This window comes from Belonocnema kinseyi, chromosome 10, assembly GCF_010883055.1.
Source record: "Belonocnema kinseyi isolate 2016_QV_RU_SX_M_011 chromosome 10, B_treatae_v1, whole genome shotgun sequence".
NCBI lineage: Eukaryota > Metazoa > Arthropoda > Insecta > Hymenoptera > Cynipidae > Belonocnema > Belonocnema kinseyi.
The window spans coordinates 72,251,794-72,272,646 of NC_046666.1; the positions used below are offsets into that span (position 1 = coordinate 72,251,794).

The 20,853-nt window shown below is 28.0% G+C and overlaps 1 protein-coding gene and 1 long non-coding RNA gene across 2 annotated transcripts; one reads left to right on the top strand and one right to left on the bottom strand.

Annotated features, from left to right (window-relative positions):
- Positions 1-42: 42 nt before the first annotated feature.
- Positions 43-8,356, top strand: LOC117182230. The gene is made up of 5 exons (XR_004468289.1): positions 43-398; positions 3,488-3,818; positions 3,953-4,194; positions 4,608-4,732; positions 8,126-8,356. It is a non-coding gene; the product is annotated as an uncharacterized LOC117182230 (long non-coding RNA).
- On the bottom strand, positions 3,097-20,236 carry LOC117182229 (probable enoyl-CoA hydratase). The gene is made up of 5 exons (XM_033375315.1): positions 19,946-20,236; positions 17,587-17,840; positions 11,750-12,044; positions 3,426-3,710; positions 3,097-3,361 (listed from the first exon to the last, which is right to left on the bottom strand). Exons 1-4 carry the CDS (start codon positions 20,073-20,075, stop codon positions 3,439-3,441), a joined length of 951 nt encoding a protein of 316 aa, XP_033231206.1. The 5' UTR covers positions 20,076-20,236; the 3' UTR covers positions 3,097-3,361; positions 3,426-3,438.
- Positions 20,237-20,853: the final 617 nt, after the last annotated feature.

Here is a 20,853-nt window from a genome sequence, read left to right on the forward strand (position 1 = left end):
AGGTAGGATGGCCGATGACATGCCTAGTCCCGTGTTTCCTAAGTCCATGAAGTGAATAAACATTGTGGATACTTGATACCTCGTAAAAAAATAGTTTAATTGTCCATTTATCGTAGAGTGTAGACAATTTTTTCTTTCTTTTCTTAGAGCATGGCATTGATAAATACGCGTTTGAGGCTCTCACGCCTGATAGTATTTTCTTTGAAGAACTCTTGGCAAACGAAGTGCTTAAAATACAAATAAAATTTGAACGAAAGCTGCGAGATTACATCGTGTTAAGGGACAAAACTATTTCCAATTCAAGATTGAATCAGGATAATAGTTCTTTTCAGAAATTATCAAATATATCACCAACTGAATTGTTTGAAGGTGGTTATGATAACGATTCCGTGTTGGAGGTACTTTTTAAATTCTTTATCTTTTTTGTTTTTATTTTTCTAAAATTTACATTATTAAGATGAGGAGCTGAAGAAAAACTAAAATTTTAAACAAAATACGTTTTTGACCTAAAAAATATTTAGCAACGCCGACAAAACTATTTTTTGTATGCAGCAAAACAATTTATTTGAGACAAAAAAATAATTTGATTGACCATACAAAAGTATTTTATTAGGTTAACAATCAAATTTTGTTAAACCAACAAAACATTGTATTGAGGCGACAAAAGCATTTTGTTGTCTGAACAACAAAATTTGGTTATGCTAACAAAAAATTTTGTTTGGCCAACAAAAGGTCTCAACAAAAAAATTTTGTTGTTCCAGCCAAACAGTTTTTTCAGTGCATGCAATCCAGTTTTAAGCTTAGCTGGGCTTGATACTGCAAAACTTTCAATTCTTTCTTTGTTCAATTTTTTTAATCTATCTGAAATATTTGTGAAAGAATAGAAATGTTTGCGAAATATTTTTAATCTTTGTGAAATCTTTGGAAAATCATTTGCACTTTTGTAAAATCTTTGTGAAATATTTACGACATATTTTGTAATATTTGTGCAACTACTTAAATCTTTTTGAAATATTTGGGAAATCATTCAAATCTTTTTAATCTATCCGAAATCTTTAAAATATTTGTGAAATCTTTGAAAAAATCATTGAAATCTTGGTGCACTCTTTGTAATCTATCTTAAATAATTGTGAAATAATTGAAATCTTTATAAAATATTTGTAAATATATGAAATATTTTGAAATGTTGGGTAATATTAGTGAAATTTTAAAAATCTTTCAGAAATCATTGTAGTCTTTGAAGTCTATCCGGGATCTTTGAATGATTCGGGAATTCTTTGAAAACCCATTGAAATCTTTTTAATCTACCAAAATTTTTTGTGAAATCTTTGAAATATTTATGAAACTATTGAAACCTTTTGGAAATCATTGAAATCGTTATCCACTCTTTAAAATCCATCTGAAATCTTTGTGAAAAATAGTGAAGTCTTTGTGAAATCTTTCAGGTCTAGCCAAAATCTTCGCTAAACATTTTCAGACTTTATGAAATCTTTAAAAAATCATTAAATTTTTTTGAAGTCTTTGAAAATATTTGGTATAATTTTTTAACATGTTGATATCTTTTGGGGATAATAAAAATCCTTGTGAAGGATTATAAACCTATCCGAAATTTTAAAAACATTTAGGAAATTCTTGAAATGTTTCTGAAATCTTTTTAATGTATCTGAAATCTTTTGAAAATCTTTGTGCAATCTTTAAAATCTTTGGTAAATTATTAAAATCTTTGTAAAATGTTTTTAAATCCTTTAAAAATCTTTCCAAAATATTTGATACATTTTTTTAATATTTTGTAAAATATGTAAAGTTATTGAAATCTGCGTGAAGTCTTTGGTAAATTATTTCAATCTTTATCAAATCTTCTTGAAATCTTTTTAATTGTTCCGTAATCTTTGCTGAACCTGTGAAATCGTTGTGCAATCTTTGCAATGTTTGAGAAATCATTGAAATCTTTATGAAGTCTTTGAAATCTTTGAATTCTTTGGAAATGATTGAAACCTTCGTGAAATCTTTTAAATATATCCGTATTCTTTTTGAAATCTTTGTAAAATCGTTTAAATCTTTCTAAAATGTTTGGAAATATTTGAAATCTTTGAAAAATCGTTTAAATCTTTCTAAAATGTTTGGAAATATTTAAAATCTTTGAAAAATCGTTCAAAAACCTTTGGAAATATTTGAAATAATATTAAAATATATTTGGTAATATTTGTAAAATTATTGGAATCTTAGAGAAATCATCGAAATCTTTGTGCAATCTTTGAAATCTACCGTGAATTTTAAAATCCTTTAAAAATCATTGCGAAATATTTTTGAAGTATTCGGTAATATTTGTGAAAATATTAAAATCTTTGTGAAATCTTTTAAATTTTCGAAATTGGGAAACATTTGTAATGTTTGTGAAATCTTTGGTAAATTATTGCAATCTTTGTCAAATCTTTATGAAATCTTTCAAATTTATCTGAAATCTCATGGAAGTCATTGTGCAAGCTTTGAAGTCTTTGGGAAATCATAGAAATCTTTGCGAAATCTTTATGAAAACATTGTGAATCATTTGGGAATGATTTGCGACATATTTGAAATATTCAGTAATATTTGTTAAATTATTGAAATACTTGTAAAATTTTTTGAAATATTTGCAATCTTTGTGAAATCTTTTTAATTTATTCGAAATCTTTGCAAAACCTGTGAAATGTTTTGGATATATAATCATTGAAATCATTGTACCCTCTTTGAAATCTTTAGCAATATGAATTTCATACCTGTATTTATCATTCATTATTTACTATTTATTGGTTATTTATTATTTACGTTCAATTTTTAAATAGTATGATATTATTATACTATGTACAAATTATCTAGTGTCTCGCCGTTCTGATATCTTTATCTCTTTCTGGGTAGATTTTATATCACTTTTAGAGTTTTGAGGGTTCCGGTGTACTTTCTCGTGATTTTAATGAATAGTAAAGCTACTGATTTCTGACATTTACTCTCTTTTGTATTCGTGTAAACTCGTCAAAAGATGGAGATCGCTATAGAATTCAATTACGATAATTCGTACATAGGATGTGTAATCAAGAAGGTTATTGATAAAAATACTTTAACCCCTTCCAACCTATTCTTATTCTGCACCTATACACATATGTCACTGGTTTTTACATTCTTCAATTTATTTTTAAAAAGCATTTTTCGAAATACTCTTTAGCTAGTTCGTCGCATAATCCTGTATAACCTCTATGTCGTCGGATCTCTTTCCTTCAGCGTCATTTTAATTTGGGGAACAGCCAGAAGTCACCAAATAACTTCTTGATAACACTCATAAATTCAAGATAGCTTCTTCCATTTTAGTAGTTTAAGATCTTCTTTACTTAAATATAAAATAAATCCACTTTGATGCAGAGAATATTTAAAAAAATTAATACTTTCCTTACTTCTCTAAGAATATTATAATAAGTCATCACTAATGTCTTTTATTTTTAATCTTTCGTGGTAGTTGACACTTTTTCCATGCCGCCCGAGACCCTCAGCGAATTTTCTAGCCTCCTGGACACCTTCTTTAAATAAAGGATTTGCTGCACTGTCCTTTTCAAACTGCAGTGCCTCGTCTATTTGAATAGCGCCAAATGTAGCATAGTGGGCGGATAAACGATCTGCGAGCAGTGCTTCTTGGGGATGATAGGTCATATGTTTCGCCAATAGTGTCGCTTGACCCACAGCTGTAAGCAAGAAATTATTTTTCGAAAAATCAGAGTACGAATTGGCAATTGAGTACATGATAATTAAGTGAGAACAGTTTATATTTTGGAGAATCACAAAAACACAAGGTAGGGTACCATGGTAACACAAAACGACAAACAATCGTAGCACAGAGATTGTATCGTATTTATATTCTAATTTTAACACTTCCCCTCGAGACAAACTATGCCAAATAAAAACTTTACATTTTTGATAATCCTAGATGACGTGCAACGGGATTGCAATTTAATGCATTTTTGAGAACTATCGGTGCCTTAAAAAACATGTTCTTCTTTGCGCAATCTCTTAGTGGACGCTTGAGAGGCACCCGGAAGATTATAAGCAACGCGGACTTGAAAAATTTTCCAAATATTTCTAAATCTGAAGAAGTAAACACAAATGTCTGACATCATGTTTTCGGAAACGATAGGGAATTCTACAGGGCAGCAATATTGCAAGCTGCAGGTACGTGTCATACGCATATTATTAATTTCTATACAGTAAACAGCTTACGCTTTAACAGCTGCGCCGATAATTAATTTTTTGTTTCATACAATTTTAAAATGAAATACATATTTTATGACAAATAGGGTTAACCACAGAGATTAAATTTTATCGTGTTTATAAAACTGAAGAGATTTTCATCATGAATATTATTTTCAAAAGCAGAAAGAAATATCGTTTTTAGTTAACTAATAAAGAATAAATATTAATTAATAATGTGACAAATAATTTAATTTCGCAAGTATCAGTTTTTTTCGTGAATTCTGTTGAAAATTGTAATAATTTTCTATTATGTAATTTTCTGCTTTTTCTTTCGGCTCATATCTCACAAAGCAAGACCCTTAGTTTAGTTTATGTATTGCATTTATTTATAGCAACTGTGACTGAACTGCAACAAAAAATTGACAGTTTTCGGACCCGTAATGTCAACTAAAAATACCTGGGATCTGCGGCACCATCTTCCGTAACGGAAAATATAAAAAAGGAAATTTCGTTGAACGTACGTATGTTCATACCGAACAAAAATGAAAATATTTATAACACTATTATTCAATTTTAAGAACATTAAACGCATTAATACAAAAATTTGTGTATGCAGTACTCTTCAGCAGTGGTGTAGCCCTGAAAGAATAAGTGATCTGGTTTTACTTAAAAGGGTACTATTATGTTTTTGTTTCGAAATTCATCTTATTTAGTTAAAAATACTATTATTTGGTTGAAACTTTCATTATTTTGTTGATAATGCAACTATATTGTTAAAAACTCATCTTTTTATAAAAAATTAAATTACTTTGTTAAAAATTAATTCTTTTAGTTAAAAGTTCATTTCTTTGGTTAAGGATATACACTACATAAAATTAATCTCAAAAGTTGCCTATTTTTAAAATTGATTTTCAAAATCGACAAAAAAAGATTTATTATTAATTACTGTAAATCTTGATGGAGGCTTCTAAGCATACTTCAGAAAAAAATGATTTAGGTTAAAATTGTTTATTTAACAGTAGTTATTTAAAGGTTCAGTTTTTTCTTTCTCTTTAGAGGAAAGATACCATTTTTATTTAATCTGAATGATCAACGCCTCATTTTATTGTTTGAAGGATTCTCTACAATTCTTTTTGGGAGGTGTTAATTAAAATTCAAAATATGACTGTTCATAAAAATAATAACTGTATGATTTCTTTTTTTTTTTAATAAAATCAACCCAAATAGAAATTTAGATAACCCTTCAAAGAATAAAATGATTCCTTGTTCATTAGGATTAAATAAATTTTGTAAGTATTTCCTAAAGAGAAAGAAAAAAATAAACCTTTAAATAACTACTGTTCAATAAACAATATTAACCTGGATTATTTTTTTCTAAATTGTGCTTGGAAACCTCCATCAAGATTTACAGAAATTAATAATACATCCTTTTTTCTTGATTTTATAAATCATTTTAAATATACGCGACTTTTGAGATTGATTTACGTAGTGCACATCCTTAAAAATTTAATTATTTGAATGAAAATTCATTTCATACTTAATTGATAATAACAAATTAAATTTTTTAGTTGAGAATTCAACTTTATCTTTAAGAGTTACTTTATTTTGTTACAAATTCATCTTTTTTGGGCAAAATGCAACCTTCTTGGTTAAAAATGTATCCTTATTGGTTAAAAATGGAAACGGAAGGTTGTAATATGAACTGTTACGTGCTTCGTTGCGATTTCATCTCTTTTGGTTGAAAAGTTCATTATTTAAATGAAAGATGAACTATTTTGTGAAATTTTTTTTATTAATTATTCATAATTATAATTGTATACTCAATTATTTAGTTTTAAATGAACTTTTATGTTTGAAATTGTATTGTTTTGTAGAAAATGTATTTTTTTACTTTAAAATATTTTGGGATCGAAAATTCAACTTTTTTGTAAACAATTCGTCTTTTTGGCTTTAAAATTAAATAATTTTGTTTTGCTGAAAATTCAAAATTAAAATATTTGATAAAATTTTAATTTTTTGTTTGGAAATTCGCCCCTTTGATTGAAAATGCATCTTTTTATGATTTTGGATTGAAAATTCATCTTTTATGGTAGAAAAGTTATCCTTGTTTGTGGAAACTTTATCGTTCTTGATTGAAAAGTTTCTTTTTTTTTTTTTGGTTAAAAATTCAACTTTTTTCGAAAAAATTCGTATTTTTTGCTTGAAATTTTTTAAAACGGAAAACTTGTATCTCTTACTAGAAGGTTTACCCATTTGGTTCTTAATGTAACTGTTTAGTGGGAAATTGTGTTGTTAACAATTCGTCTTATTGTGTTGAAAATTCATCTCTTTGGGTAGTAACTCTTTTTTGACTAAAAATTCAATCATTTAGTTGAAAATGCAATACATTTTGACTTGAAAGCTTAGAAATTTAAAACTTCATATTGCATTTAGTATGTTATCTTCATTAATTTTTGTCCCCGAGATTTTCTGCGACTTGAAGTGTAGAACTTGCCTGATTTAAATTTGATTCGACCCAAAAATTATTAAAGTTTATTAAAGATTATCAAAGATTATTAGAACCGGCGACGTAAATGAAACATCAAAAAAGATTATCAAAGACTGTTAAGGATTATCGTATTATATTATTAAAGTATTTAATGAACAAATGTGATGGCTTAAGAATAATTATGGAAGGCACCAAAGCAATTATTAGATGCCTCCGATATGTGATCATCATTTTTATTCCTGCCTTGTTTTTGTCGTTATTAGAAATATAAGATTTGTCGCTTTTAGGTTTTAAGAGTTTGATTTTTATCACATCAACGCAATGATCTCATATTTTTTAAGTTTATTGTACTTAGCAAATAACATGTTTCTCCAAAAACAACAAATTAATCAACAGTATTCTTAAACCAGACTGATTACTAATGACACTGTAATTTATGTAATGTATTACACGACAAGCTAACTTCGTTGTATGACAAAAAAAAGGCCTTATCTTTGATAAAGGTGTCATTTTAAAACAAAAAGTAAACAACCGTTTGCAATGATCAAAGTGCTGCCACCAACATGGCCGTGGCCGACCTGAAAATCACCTCGCGTCCCGATTGAGAACGATAGCCGACCTCAATCGTTCTGAATCGGTCAGACCCGATTAAGAAACACCATTGGGAACGTTGCATATTATTTTCAATCGCTCGCAATCGGATCCAATCATTCCTTTCTAGAAGGGATTCTAAGATGTACTGCTTCCTTGGCTGCATTACTCAAAGCTCGGCCTCGGTTGATGATAGAGCAACGGCCGGTACGTTGCTTTCTGGAATCCCATGAAACAATTCGATTGTTGATCATGAAAGCATAGCCGGTGAATGATCGTCTGTGGTCAATTTAACCTCCCCAGTCTGCATCAACATATCCCTCCAGAGGACTATCACCACTTCTGTAGAAAATCCCAAGATCCCTTGTCCCTTTTAGGTATCGAAGCACTTTCTTCGATGCATTCCAGTGAGTCTTGTCGAAGCAGTCTTTAAATTGACTCAGTAAACTTGTGGTATGAGCAAGGACTGGTCGTGTTACCACTGATAAATCAGTTGTCGATAAGGCGGTTTATCGCCATCTGCATAAGAACAAGGTTTGTTTCTAACCAACTTTGTTCCAACTTCTAGAGGAGTCAATACAGGGTTGCAGTCTTGAATCCCAAATCGTTGAAGCACATATTTAATATACGTTTTTTGGTTTATCAGAATTTATTCGTTGCTATTAGTAAAGTCCATTCCCAAAGAGCGTCTGAGATTTCCAATATCCTTAACCTCGAAAAATGTTCCTAGATTGCAAAGAAATTTGGCAATCTCTGCACTGTTTTCGCATTCACAAGGTTATCGTGAACGTAAATGACAATAATCATTAACTTCCCCTTTTTGTTCTTCAGGTAGACACAGGGATCGGATTTCGTCGGTTCCACTCTAATGGATCGTAAATCCCTATTCAGACGTCTCTACCAGTCTACCAGACGCGTCCAGCTTGTTTTAGCCCATAGAGTTTACCTCATCAGGCATACCATTGTCGTTCGTATGGAATTCAAATGTGCGACTGGTGCATATGTCTCATGAAAACAGCCCTACAAGATCATCATAACAAAATTTTTGGATTTTCTTCAAAAATCGAAAATTCAAATTTTTATTGCACAAAAAATAATGAAAAATAAATAATTCCATTTTGTGGACAAACTATGTAGGATACGGAAAAAGATGAATTAACAAAAATTGTTATCCTAAAAAACATCTACAATTTCTTTAAGAATCACTTCATGATAGGACGCGTACTTTTTGTTTTATTCGTGAAAAATAACGTTGAAAAAAATTTTTTTTTTTATGTGTGGAAAAACGACGAAAGTTACGAGAAAAAAAATTCAACAAAACCTGTTTAGAAATGTCTGTAGGAAATCGAGCGCGCAGCGCGGTTGTCACAATGAGAATGTGTACCTCAAAGCCTATAGAGCTTGGAGAAACTTAATCTTTGACTATACTTAATTAAGTAGGCAATTTAGAATATGAAGACGCATATAAGAACTGCCATCTAAAAGAGATCTTTTTGATAACGTTTTTTTTTAAAGAATTCCAAATGCAAAGAATAAATATCCGAGCGCGAAGCTCGAGGTGTAATTATGTCCAAGCGCAAAGCGCAAGGTAACCCATTATCGAGCGCGAAGCGCGAGATTCAACTGTTGCGCGCCCGTGAAAACTAGACTAAAATCTTTTTCAACCAAAAATTTATTCAACTATTTTTTTGAAAATTTATCTTTTTAATTTAAAACTTTATCTGTTATAGAAGAAATTTCATTTTTTGTATGAAAATGCAACTTTTTGGTTAAAAATTGTTCTTCTTTGCTTGATAATTCAACTAATTTCTTTTAAACATTTGGTTGAATCGCTATGTTAAGAAATCACTTTTTCTTTGTTAAAGATTTATACTTTAAGTTGAAAAGATATCTCGTTGGTTAAAAGTTTAATTATCTTGTTGAAAATCAATCTTTTTTAATTGAAAATTAAACTACTTGGGTACAAGTTAAACTACATTGTGAAATTTTTCTTTATTGAAGGCTTATGTCAGGTTGAATATTTAACTGTTTAGTAGAAAACACTTTTTTTTTGGTTTATAATTCATTTTTTAACAGAAAATGTAACTTTTGCATTCTTTTTAAGATTTATATTTTCTAGTTAAAAATTCGCGTTTTTTTGTAGTAGAAAATAAATGTTTAGTTTGGAATTTCCTTTTTTCGCGTAAAAATGCATCAACTTCGTGGAAAATTAATTTTTTGTTGGACAGTCTTTTATTTATTTTTTGAGTGAAAAATCTTTATTTAATTTTTTTTTAATTAAAATATAATCTATGACACTTTCTCTTTGGCAATTTGTCTTTTTAGATTGAATATTCAACTATTATGTTAAAAAATCAATTTTTTTTTTAAATTCCAGTATTTTGTTAAAGAGCTATCTTCTAAAGTAGAAAAAACTTTTTTGTTTTGTTTAAAATAAATTAATACATTTGAAAATTTTAAATTTGAATATGAAACACTGTATTCTGCTTGTAAAATATTCTATGGTAAAAAATTTCATAAAATTAAAATGTTGATATTTGGATATTAATGATTTGAAATGAAAAATTAGTCGAAAAATCAGAGAATTTTGAAAATGTCACGCGTGTAAGTTCTCCGTGAGTGGAGTCTTCTTATTCTACTTCGTGGTATTTATTAATGAGTTTGGTCTTGGTCGTTTGAATCTGAGATTCCTCTAAGAATTTTAAGTCCCTGAAAAACGAAAACTTAATTTCTGAAACGTCTGAAATTAGCCACATCCGGTGGTTCTCCAAACCAATACTCGTAAGGCGTCTTTTAATTGAATTTACTTTTCGACACCTCGCCATGTCTATCGATGTTTTGTTTTTCCCGCTCAGAAAACCCATTTTGTTCTGGATTGTAATGAACTGTTAATCTTTGTAATACTCCGTGTTTCTGGAGCAAATCGTCAAAATCCTTATTGACATATTCCTTTCCATTGTCAGACTGTAAATATTTAATATTCTTACCTCGATGCGTGCTTATGAAAACTTTAAATTTGTCAAATTTATCCATTACTTGATTCTTTTGGCTTATGAATCTAACCTCACACCCCTATATTATTGAAAATGCGTTCTTTCGGTACTAAATTAATCTTTTTGTTTAAAAATTTAATAACTAGGTTTTATAGTTGAGCTACTTTCTTAAAAATTAAAAAAAGTTTTCTTACTTTTTTAAGAATTCAACTTTTTGGTTGAGAATTCTTGAATTTTATTAAAAATTCGTCTTTTTTGGTAGTAAATTAATCTTTTTGTTTAAAAAATTCATCTTTTTTAGTTGAAATTTCAACTTTTTGGTTGATATTTCTTTTTGTTTTGTTAATAAATTACTTTGGTAATTGAAAATTTACCTATTCCATTTTGGCTCGAAATGGTTCCTTTTTAAGTAAAAATGCAACTTTTTGTTCAAATTAAAATATTTTTTTTCATTTGTTTTTTGTTGTTGAAAATAATCTAGTTCAGCTTAAAATTCAACTTTTGAGTTGAGAGTTCTTGTATTTTGTTGGAAATTCATATTTTTTTGATAAAATTAACTTTTTGATCAAACTTTCATATTTTTGATTTGATAATTCAACTGTTTTATATAGAAAAATCGGCATTTGTCTTAAAAGTTAAATAATTTAGTTTAAAAAATCAACTCTTTGGTACACAATTCGTTTTTTTAAAATAATTTAAAAAAAAAATTTATGAATAAAAGTTTAACTAACCCATTTTTGGCTAAACATTTTTGGGAAAAAATGGTAGTACGTCTTTGAGCCGAAAAGTAATATTCCAACAAAAATGTTACCAGATTTTCAGATCTGTAAGCTACACAAAATTTGTTGAATATTACTTTTCGGCTCATTAACGTACAACATTTGCACCTTTAAAATGAACCCTCTTTCATTAAGCTACCATTTTTTTTTAACTTACTTTTTCAACGTCAAAGCCAGAGGACTCGAATTTTCTCGCCGATAGTAGAGGAAGTTTTTGTTCGGAAGTCAAAAAATGGTGCAGATTGATTTGTTAAATTGTTTTTTTCTCGACTTGTATCCTAAAATATGAATTTCGCTAAACGGGCAAAACAAACTTTAGGAGCATACTTTTAAGCATAAATAAGTACCTTTAGAACTGAAATATTACTCTCTATTCATAATTTTTTAGATTTGTCAACGTAGATCATTTGCAAAATTCTTGTGGCATTAATTTCTTAATTCATGAGTGTCTATTTGTATTTGGAGACATACCACAGAGTGGAAATTTAAGCTGTATTTTGATTCCCTATTTCTAAACAAAAACAGGTAAGATTTGGAAAATAGTATTATTAAACAAAATCTGTTAAATCATGGAAATGGGTCAAATATCCGGGACTTAAATTTAAAAACTTTTTGGCCACGACCCGTTAAAAGATAACTGGAGTATATAAAGTAAAAAAAACTTCTTTTCGTAAGTTCCTTACCAGTGCCACAGGCCACAAGACGATTAGCCAGTCCATATTCCAAAGCTTGCTTTCCCTCAACGAATCGTCCAGTGAGAATCATGTCCATTGCTCTCGAATATCCAATAAGTTTAGGAAGCCGAACGGTTCCTCCGCACATAATAGGAATTCCGAATCTCCTATTCAGGAAACCTAATGCCGCCGTTTCGTCAATTATTCTCATGTCACACATCAAGGCAAGTTCAAGTCCGACTCCAACCGCGAATCCTTCTATGGCGGCAATAAGTGGCTTTTCTGGAAGACTGTCTCTGTTGCTCTAAAAATAAAAATAGGAGATTGCTTACAAATACTTTTCACTTGTAATTGTTTCAAGCATTTGAGTACTTTTGAAGGGTTGATCACCTTTGTAAATCATATGAAATCATTCAGAATATTTTGAAATCTTCAAAATCTTGGTAAATCTTTGAAATTTTTCTCAAATCTTTAAAATCTTTCTCAAATATTTGAAATCATTAAAATATTTCGGAGTTGTTGCAATCTTTGAAATTTTTGTGAAATCATTTGAAATTGTGGAAAGCTTTCTGAAATCATTGAAATCTTTTTTAATCTGTCTGAAATATTTGTAAGTAGTTTAAATCTTTGCAACCTTTTTGGAATCCTTTGAAACCTTTTTAAATCTTTTGCAACCTTTGGGAATCGTTGAAATCATTAAAAACTTTCTGAAATTTTTGAGAAATCTTTGAAATGTTTGAAAATTTCAGATGTTCTGAAATCCTTTGAAATATTTTGAAATTTTCTGAAATACTTTGAAATATTTGCGACATATTGGATATTATTTGCAAAAATAATTGAAAATCTTGTTTTAAAATAAATACAAATAAATATTTTAAATCTTATTCGAAATCATTCAAATCTTTTGAAATCTTTCCGAATTTCTAAAATCACTGTGAAATATTTGAAATGATTTGTAAATGAGAAAATTTGTGTGAAATCATTGAAGTCTTTCTAAAATATTTCAAATCATTAAAAATCTTTCGGAGTCATTGAAATCTTTGAATTCATTCTAGAAATTTGAGAAACCTCTGTGAAAAATTGTGGTCAAATCTATTAAATAGTTTTGAAAGAATGAAAAATCTTTTTAAAAAACCAATTGAAATTTTTGAAATTTTTTGTAACACTTGAAACTTTAGTGAAATTATTGAAATCTTCCTCAAATATTTAAAATCATTTAAATCTTTCGAAGTAGTTTAAATCTTTGAAAATTTTCTAAATATTAGTGTTTCTAACTACTATATCTTTTGAAATATTTTGAAATCTTTCGGATACGTTGAAATCTTTAAAATCTTTCTGTGTGAAATCTTTGAAATATCTGTGAAATATGTCAGAAATTGTTGCGAAATGTCAGGTATTATTTGTGAAATCATTGACAATATTTTTTAATATAGGGTAATCGGTACAATCATTGGTCACTTGAGAAATTTTTCCACTTTATTAATTTGTAAAAAACACTATAAGCGTCAAAAGAAATTCTAAAATACAGCGGTGTCTAATCAATTTAAATTAACAGTAATTTCAAAAAACACAATCATTGGCCATGGCGACATGGTGATTAGCATAGGCCAATGATTGCATGATTCGTCAATGAAATTGACTGAAATGTGGTGAAACACGGTCTTTGGCCATATAATATCAGATTATATATTACTGATTTTGAAAGCACAGTGATTAGCTACTATATAGTATAATCATTGGCCGAAGCCAACAAATATTTTTGACATGATTTCCACTCATTATTCGTAAGACAAAATGACAAACAATTATATACATAGTATATAATAAGTTTAAAGAATTTTGAATGGATTTTTGTAAAGATATTAGTTATTTGCTTTTCAGATTCTATGGTCAATAACTATGTTTCCGCATCAGGTTGTCCAGCCATTCTTGGAAACGAAATTCAAGATCGTTTCCAGGTTTCCTTTTTTACATCAAATAATGAAAACCCCATTTGCTATTGGGAATGGTCGTCTACCATTTCGCCACCTGATGCCCAAAACTGGAACTAGAAAGGGTAGGTACAATTTTAAAGTTGTACGTTAATTTCTGCATAAAAGTGTTTTATGATAGTTTATGGAATTATAAAACAATGATTGAATACTAAAAATAAATCTTCAGAAAAAAGCAAATAATTTTAGATAGAATTTCCATATGATACAGTGAAAAAACACACTTTTCTCAAATAGGTTGAAAAAAAAATATTTCACTATTTCATGCAAGTTTCAATGAATTTAAGTTTAAATAAACTTTAATTAATGTATGAAACGACAAATTGTATCCAGATAATGCGAAGAATACGAATACATGTAGTTTACATTTTTTTTCAATATGTTTTTAATCATTTCAGAACTTCTGAACATCCTTTAAAATTAATCTTTTTTTCTGAATTTTTTTGTTGAATTCTGCCAAATTAAACAAATTGCCTTAAAATCTTCCACATTCATTTTTGATAATTTTGTCAATCTTTCTAAATCTTGTTGAATAGTCCCTCAAAATTATCTTTTCAAAATAAAAATCATTAAGAATTTTCATAGGAAATGTTTTTTAATCTTCTGAAGCCATTCTATAATATTTTGGCAGTACACGTACACACTTTGTTTAAATTATTTCAAATCATTTCAAATTTTTAATTGAATTTGAATTTTTTCAAAAGTACTAAATATTTCTTCAACTTCCTTGATTTTTTTTATAGAATAACATGTGTTCAGTTGTTACTTATGCATCGAAGTTAAAAAATTTGACTTACAAATGAAAATTTTTTAAATAGAATAATTAAAATGTAACGTTCAAAAGTTATTTTTTAATATTTAACTATAATCACAGACTTTAAATAATCATTAAGATATTTATAAATATTAAGTAATTCTCATTTTTCTTAATTACAAAATTTCAAATTGAATAGTTAAAAAATGGAATATTATAGACTGAAATAATATTTAAAATTTAATAAAAGCCTTTGTTTATGAATATATTATTTTGAAGTTATTTTAAAATTGAAAAATGTTTATAAGGTTTCAATCGGAAGCTTACATTTGTTTAACTAATAAGACTTTTCAATTGAAATAGTTTATATAATTTTTAACATCAGAAGCTGGAAATTTAAAAATTGCGAAGTTTTAAATCTTAAAGAACAGTTTAATTTTAAAAATAATTATTAATTTATATTCACAGTTGATCAACTGAAAATGTATGTAAGATGTAAATTCCATCTACACCCCTTTGTTTCCGATATAGACTTATTTTCAGTATCCAATAAATACTTAAAACTCCACAAAAAAAATCGTTAAAACACTTTTATGCAAAAATTAATGCACAATTTAAAAATTGAAGCTATCCTTTCTAGTTCGGATTTTTTCACCAGGTGGCGTATCGCAGTATAGTTATTCCCAATAGATGTACACAATTAGCCATTTCATTTTGTATTGCCCAACAATTTTTAAAGATATCAGAACCATAAAAAAAACAAATTCTTAATTTTTTGCGGACGTAAGTCGTCTTTGAAATCCTTCAAATCTTTTGAAATCTTTGTGAATTCTTTGAAATCCCTTGAAGTGCTTTACTTAAAGTCTTTGTGAAATCTTGACATTTCTGAGAAATCTTTCGGGAGACTTTTTTAAATTTTTGTAAAATATATTAAATCTCTGAAATCTTTGTGAAATCTTTTGTATTCATTTAAATTATTAAAATATTTGTAATCTGTGTAAAATCTTAGGAATTTGGTAAACATTTATAAAATCGTTTGAAAGTTTTAAATTCTGTTAAAATGTTCGAAATCTGTGAAATCTTTGAAATCTGGAGTACATGCTTTTTTCAAATCTTTGACATCCTTGCAACCTTTATGAAATGTTCGAAATTTTTGGTAAAAGTTAGTGAAATCTTTTGAAATATTTGTGAAATTTTTGTTTTTGAAATCTTTTTTATTCTTTGAAGTCACTGAATTATTTGACATCTTAGTGAAATCTGTTCAAATTTCCTAAAATGTTTTAAAACCTTTTGAAATCTTCGAAATATTTTTAAATATTTTAAATCTCATGTACTGCAATTCTTTTCTAAATCTTTGAAATCTTTGAAATCTGGAGTACTTTACCCTTTTTCAAATACTTAGGATTCTTGTATTCTTATGAAATCTTTGAAATGTTTAAGTAATCCTTCTACAATCTTTTATATTAATTTAAAATCATTAAAATATTTTTAATCTGTGTAAAATCTTTTAAAATCTTAGACATCTGGTATAGCTTTTTTAAAATCTTTAAAATCTCAGGAAATGTTCGAAATTTTTGAAATCTGGTATACGCGACTTTTTTAAATCTTCGAAATCCGTAAAATCTTTCTTTAGTGTTCAAAATCCTTTTAAATATTTTTAAATATTAAAAAAAAAATTGAAACGTTTTGAAGTCTTTAGTAACATTTTGTAATTTGGCGCACACTCAAAAACCGAGTGGTAAGTTGAATATTAGCGAAGACAAAATTAGAAACTTATAGAATTACTCACAATGTTCAAGTCTGTTCATTGCAATCTATAAAATAATTGGTAAACTTTTCAGTAGCAATATTTCTTCTAAACGAGATGTTTCTTTAATAATAAACCAAGATTTAAAATGCTTTTCGCTTTTCAATAACATAAAAAAATTTAATTCAATGCGTAATTTCCTCGGTTGCAATATTACAATTTATATCAAAGACATTTAAAAAAATTTTGTAATAAATCAAAGGGAAAATAAAAAATTATAAGGAAATAAATGCACTTTCCAGATTAAAAATAAAACAATGGGCAATTCCCGGATTTCCTTAAATTCCGGCACTCTCATTTTTAAATCTTTGCAGCTCATTTTAAATCTTTGAAATTTTTCTGAAATAACTGAACTCTTTCAGTCATCGAAATATTTTAAATCTTTCTTAAATCTTGGGGAATAGTTGAAATTTTTATCAAATATTTTAAACATTTTTGAAAAATTTGAAATCTTTCGGAATCATTGAAATCTTACCAATCTTCTGATATCTTTTGAAACCTTTCGGAGTCGTTGAAATCTGATGACTTTTTCTGAAATTTTTAGGAAATATTGGATATCATTTGTGAAATCATTGAAAATATTATTTCTAAATAAATATGAATAAATATATTAAATCTAATTTTAAATATTTGAAGTCTTTTCAAATCTTTCGAATCACTGTGAAATCTTTTAAATCTTTGCAAAATCATTGACATCTTTTTTAAAATTTTGATAACTCTGGACTCTTTCGAAGTCGTTCAAATCTTTCTGAAATGTTGGGAAGTATTTCAAATAAATTTGATCTTTTAAACATTTTAAATTTTTGCGAAATATTGTAAATTTTTGTAAAATAATTTGAAATTTTGTTAAAGCTTTTGAAATCTTTCGGAATAGTTCAAAAACTTTAAATCTTTATGAAATTTTTGCAATCTTCTGATATGTTTTAAAACGTTGCGATCTCATTGAAATAATTTGTAATCTCTGAAATCATTGAAAATCTTGTTTTTAAATAAATTTAAATGCATTCTCACAATCTTATTTTTAGATAAATATAAATGAACTCGTAATACCTTATTTAATAAATTATACATCTTTTTAAATGTTTCTGAAACTTTTCGGAATCGTTAAAATCATTGTGAAATCTTTGAAATATTTGCAAAATTACAAAAAAATCCTTAATCTTTTGGAATCGTTGCAATCTTTGCGAAATTTCGAAATCTGATGAAAACTCAAGTCGAGTGCTCAACCCCTAGGGTATTTGAATTATTCAATTATTTACTTATTATATAGTGAAGACCTGCATAGTAGTTTTACCAAAGAAGCAAATTGCGGCAAATCATGCTCAGATTTCCCATGATGTTTCTCGATTTCATGAAGATCGTATCCTGCGCAGAAATTGCCATTAGCCCCGTGGAGGATACCAACTGAAACTTCCTTGTTTTCGTCGAAAGCGTCTAGAGCTTCTGAAAGGTATTGGGCCGTAGAAACGTCGAGACTGTTTTTTTTCTTGGGACGGTTTATGGTAATCGTCATTATTTTATCCTCGATATTTACTAATATCGACTTTTCTGAAAATGTTTGAAATAATATTAGACTGATTCCATCTCAAATTATGCAATGAGGTCTGCATGTGGTTGTGAAAATATTTTTGCGTTCAAGTATATTATTCTACATTCAAAATGAAGCAACACGTATTTTACCGTCTGATTGCAATTTTTGTATCAGAAATGGTGAGATGTTGAAGATAACCTTGAAATTTTATAAAAAAACTGCCAAAATATTTTACAAAATGATACAGTTTTTTTAACAAATATACATCTTCGATTGGTTTTTCATTCATTTGATGAGGAATTTTCAACTTTATTGAAAGTTCCGAACATAATTTTCAAATTTTCGAAATTGAGAAAATAGCGGTTTTTCTGAAAATTTTAAACATTAATTTTCTTGAAAAGGCCTCCTTTAATTTTTTTGTTAATTGTCGACAATATGGACTACATATTTTTCAATTCTGCCTTCTGGTAAACAATTTCTTCTTATTGAAAAAACCATTTTTCGAAAAATAAATCAAAATGGTTAAAAAGTTGTTCAGAAATAGATTAAATTAAAAAAATCCTCTTTCCCTTTTTTAATATATGGCACAACTTGATCATGATCAGAATCCATTACCACCTCGTACAATTAATTTCTAATTTTTTTCAATTTTTGTTATATTATTTTTATTAAATCCATTAAACGCGTACTCATTATTTTTTTTTTTATAAGCTATCTCAAAAGGTTACTTCTTTAAATTGAAATACTAAATGAAATAATAATAAGTTAATTAAAAAAAAGCAAGACTATAATTTTTCTGACAGTACGAGAGTACATGATTGAGTAAATAAGAATATAAATGGATACACACACAAAATTAAAGGTGGTCATTCAATAGAGCTGAAAATTCTTCATAGCATGAAAGAAAAACCAACTAAATATGTATATTTGATCAAAAAACTGCATTAGTTTGAAAAATATTTTGGCAGTTTTTATTAAATTGTAAGGTTATATTCAACAGCTCACCACTCCTAAAAAAAATTCATTCAAATGATGAAACGCGTGTTCCTTCATTTTGAGTGTAGAATAATAAATATACTTTCAGTTCAAAATATTCTAACCTCATGCAGACCTCATTGCATGATTTTAAATGGAATCAGTCATTAAAATTTTAATTAAAGTTGACCGATCCATTTCAAATCATGCAGGCTCTGTACTTAAAGTTGCAGAATTTCTCGGGACGAAATATGTAGTTTTTCAAAAAGAAAGTTAGGCGATATGTAATTTTACAATTTTCAAACAAAAATTCTATGAAGTTAAGAGTACATTGAATTTGCTGCTTTGTTTTTCCAAATACTTCCTATTTTTTTCAATCCTTTACAACTTTTGAACTAAATAAAGGTTAACAAATGGACGGCAGTTTTTGTGAAAATATTAAAAGTCGATTGTTTCAAAAAACACACACTGACATTTTTGGCCGATTTTGTGTTGAATTTGCACTTTCATAAAGAAGATATCTAGTTAGATTTATGCAGGCTAAATACATTTGTTGTCTAAGAGAATTTTCAAACTGACTTTTTGCTCTTTTGCGACATCTTGCATTGTTTGCGAGAAGTTATATTTTTAGGGGAAAAAAATTATAACGGCCTCAAAAATCGATTAGCCCGCATAAAGCTGATGGATTGCCTTTTTGCTATTGGCAGAAACTTTTTTTAAATATTGGAAAGACCAAAAAAGATAGGGTTATCCAGAAAATATTTTTTTCGTATTCTCAAAAGTCAATACATATAATGTGAATATAATTTTTGATTTTTTCTCTTGAACGATGCAAGATATCGCAAAAGAGCTTACTTTTGGCAGCATAAAACTTGCAAGATCTCTTCAATATAAAAGTACAAATTTAACAAAAAATTGGCAAAAAAAAAATTATTGAGCCTCAAACAAATTGAAACAAGAGATTCTACGCCTTTAAGTGTAAAACCTACCCGACATGAAATTGTATCGGTCAGTTAATGTCCTAAATATTTCAATCTAAAAACGTTTTCAATATACAATATATAAAAATCAATCATATTCGTAGGATAGAAAAGTATTTAAATTTTGAAAAATGATCATAAAAAATGCTATTTTTTCGAATTCTTACCTGTGTCAGGTTTTGAAATAGAAGAATTGTTTGCACTGGAAACATCAGAAGTTGTGTTGAAGGTTAGAGTTCGTTTAATATTTTGTTTTAAATGTTCACATAAAACTGTTATTCGCCTAGAGAGAATCATTATTATATTTTAATGAATACTCTTTATTTTAAAATTAACTGAATCTTGGCAAAGAAGATTCCGGTACGATTTCTCTGCATTAATATTTATTCCACATGTTCCGCATACACAACAAATTGCTCCCATGTGTCAATCCTGTCAATCATTAATTAAGAAATGTACAGGTTAGGAAAATTCGATATTTTCACTTCAACCATCAGCTAACTTCATTATGTTAAAAGCTGAGGGGAAAACAGTGGATCATATGCATGGAACAAAACTTTCTTTCTATAATATCTTTGGAATTAATGATTATAATTATCATTTTATTATTTCATTAAATAGTAATTAAAAAATAAAAACTATTTTTCAAACACACTTATACAGAAAAAATTAGCTTTTACGAAGATATTAGCGAAATAGGTCAAAAATAAACTGAATCCCATGTATTTGGTCCCTTGTCCCATCCCAGCCATATACGATGTGAAGTTAGCTGTTGATTACAAGGGAAAATACCTAATAAGAATAACCAACTGCTGAATCTTATTTCGTTCAAGGTTCGATGCTGCATTTGTTGAAACTCTTATTTTACTGAATATCACTCACAACATATGCCTAGTAAAAAATGTATAAAATACTTACTAAAATTGATATTAGTATGTTAATTCAAAACATTTCCAAAAAAGTTTTTTTTAACATGCAAATTTTAAATCTCCTTGTTTTAGGATTGGCTGCCCTAGTGCTTACTAAGCCGCGCTTGCGAACTTATGACCCCGCGAATTTCGAACCTACATTTAAG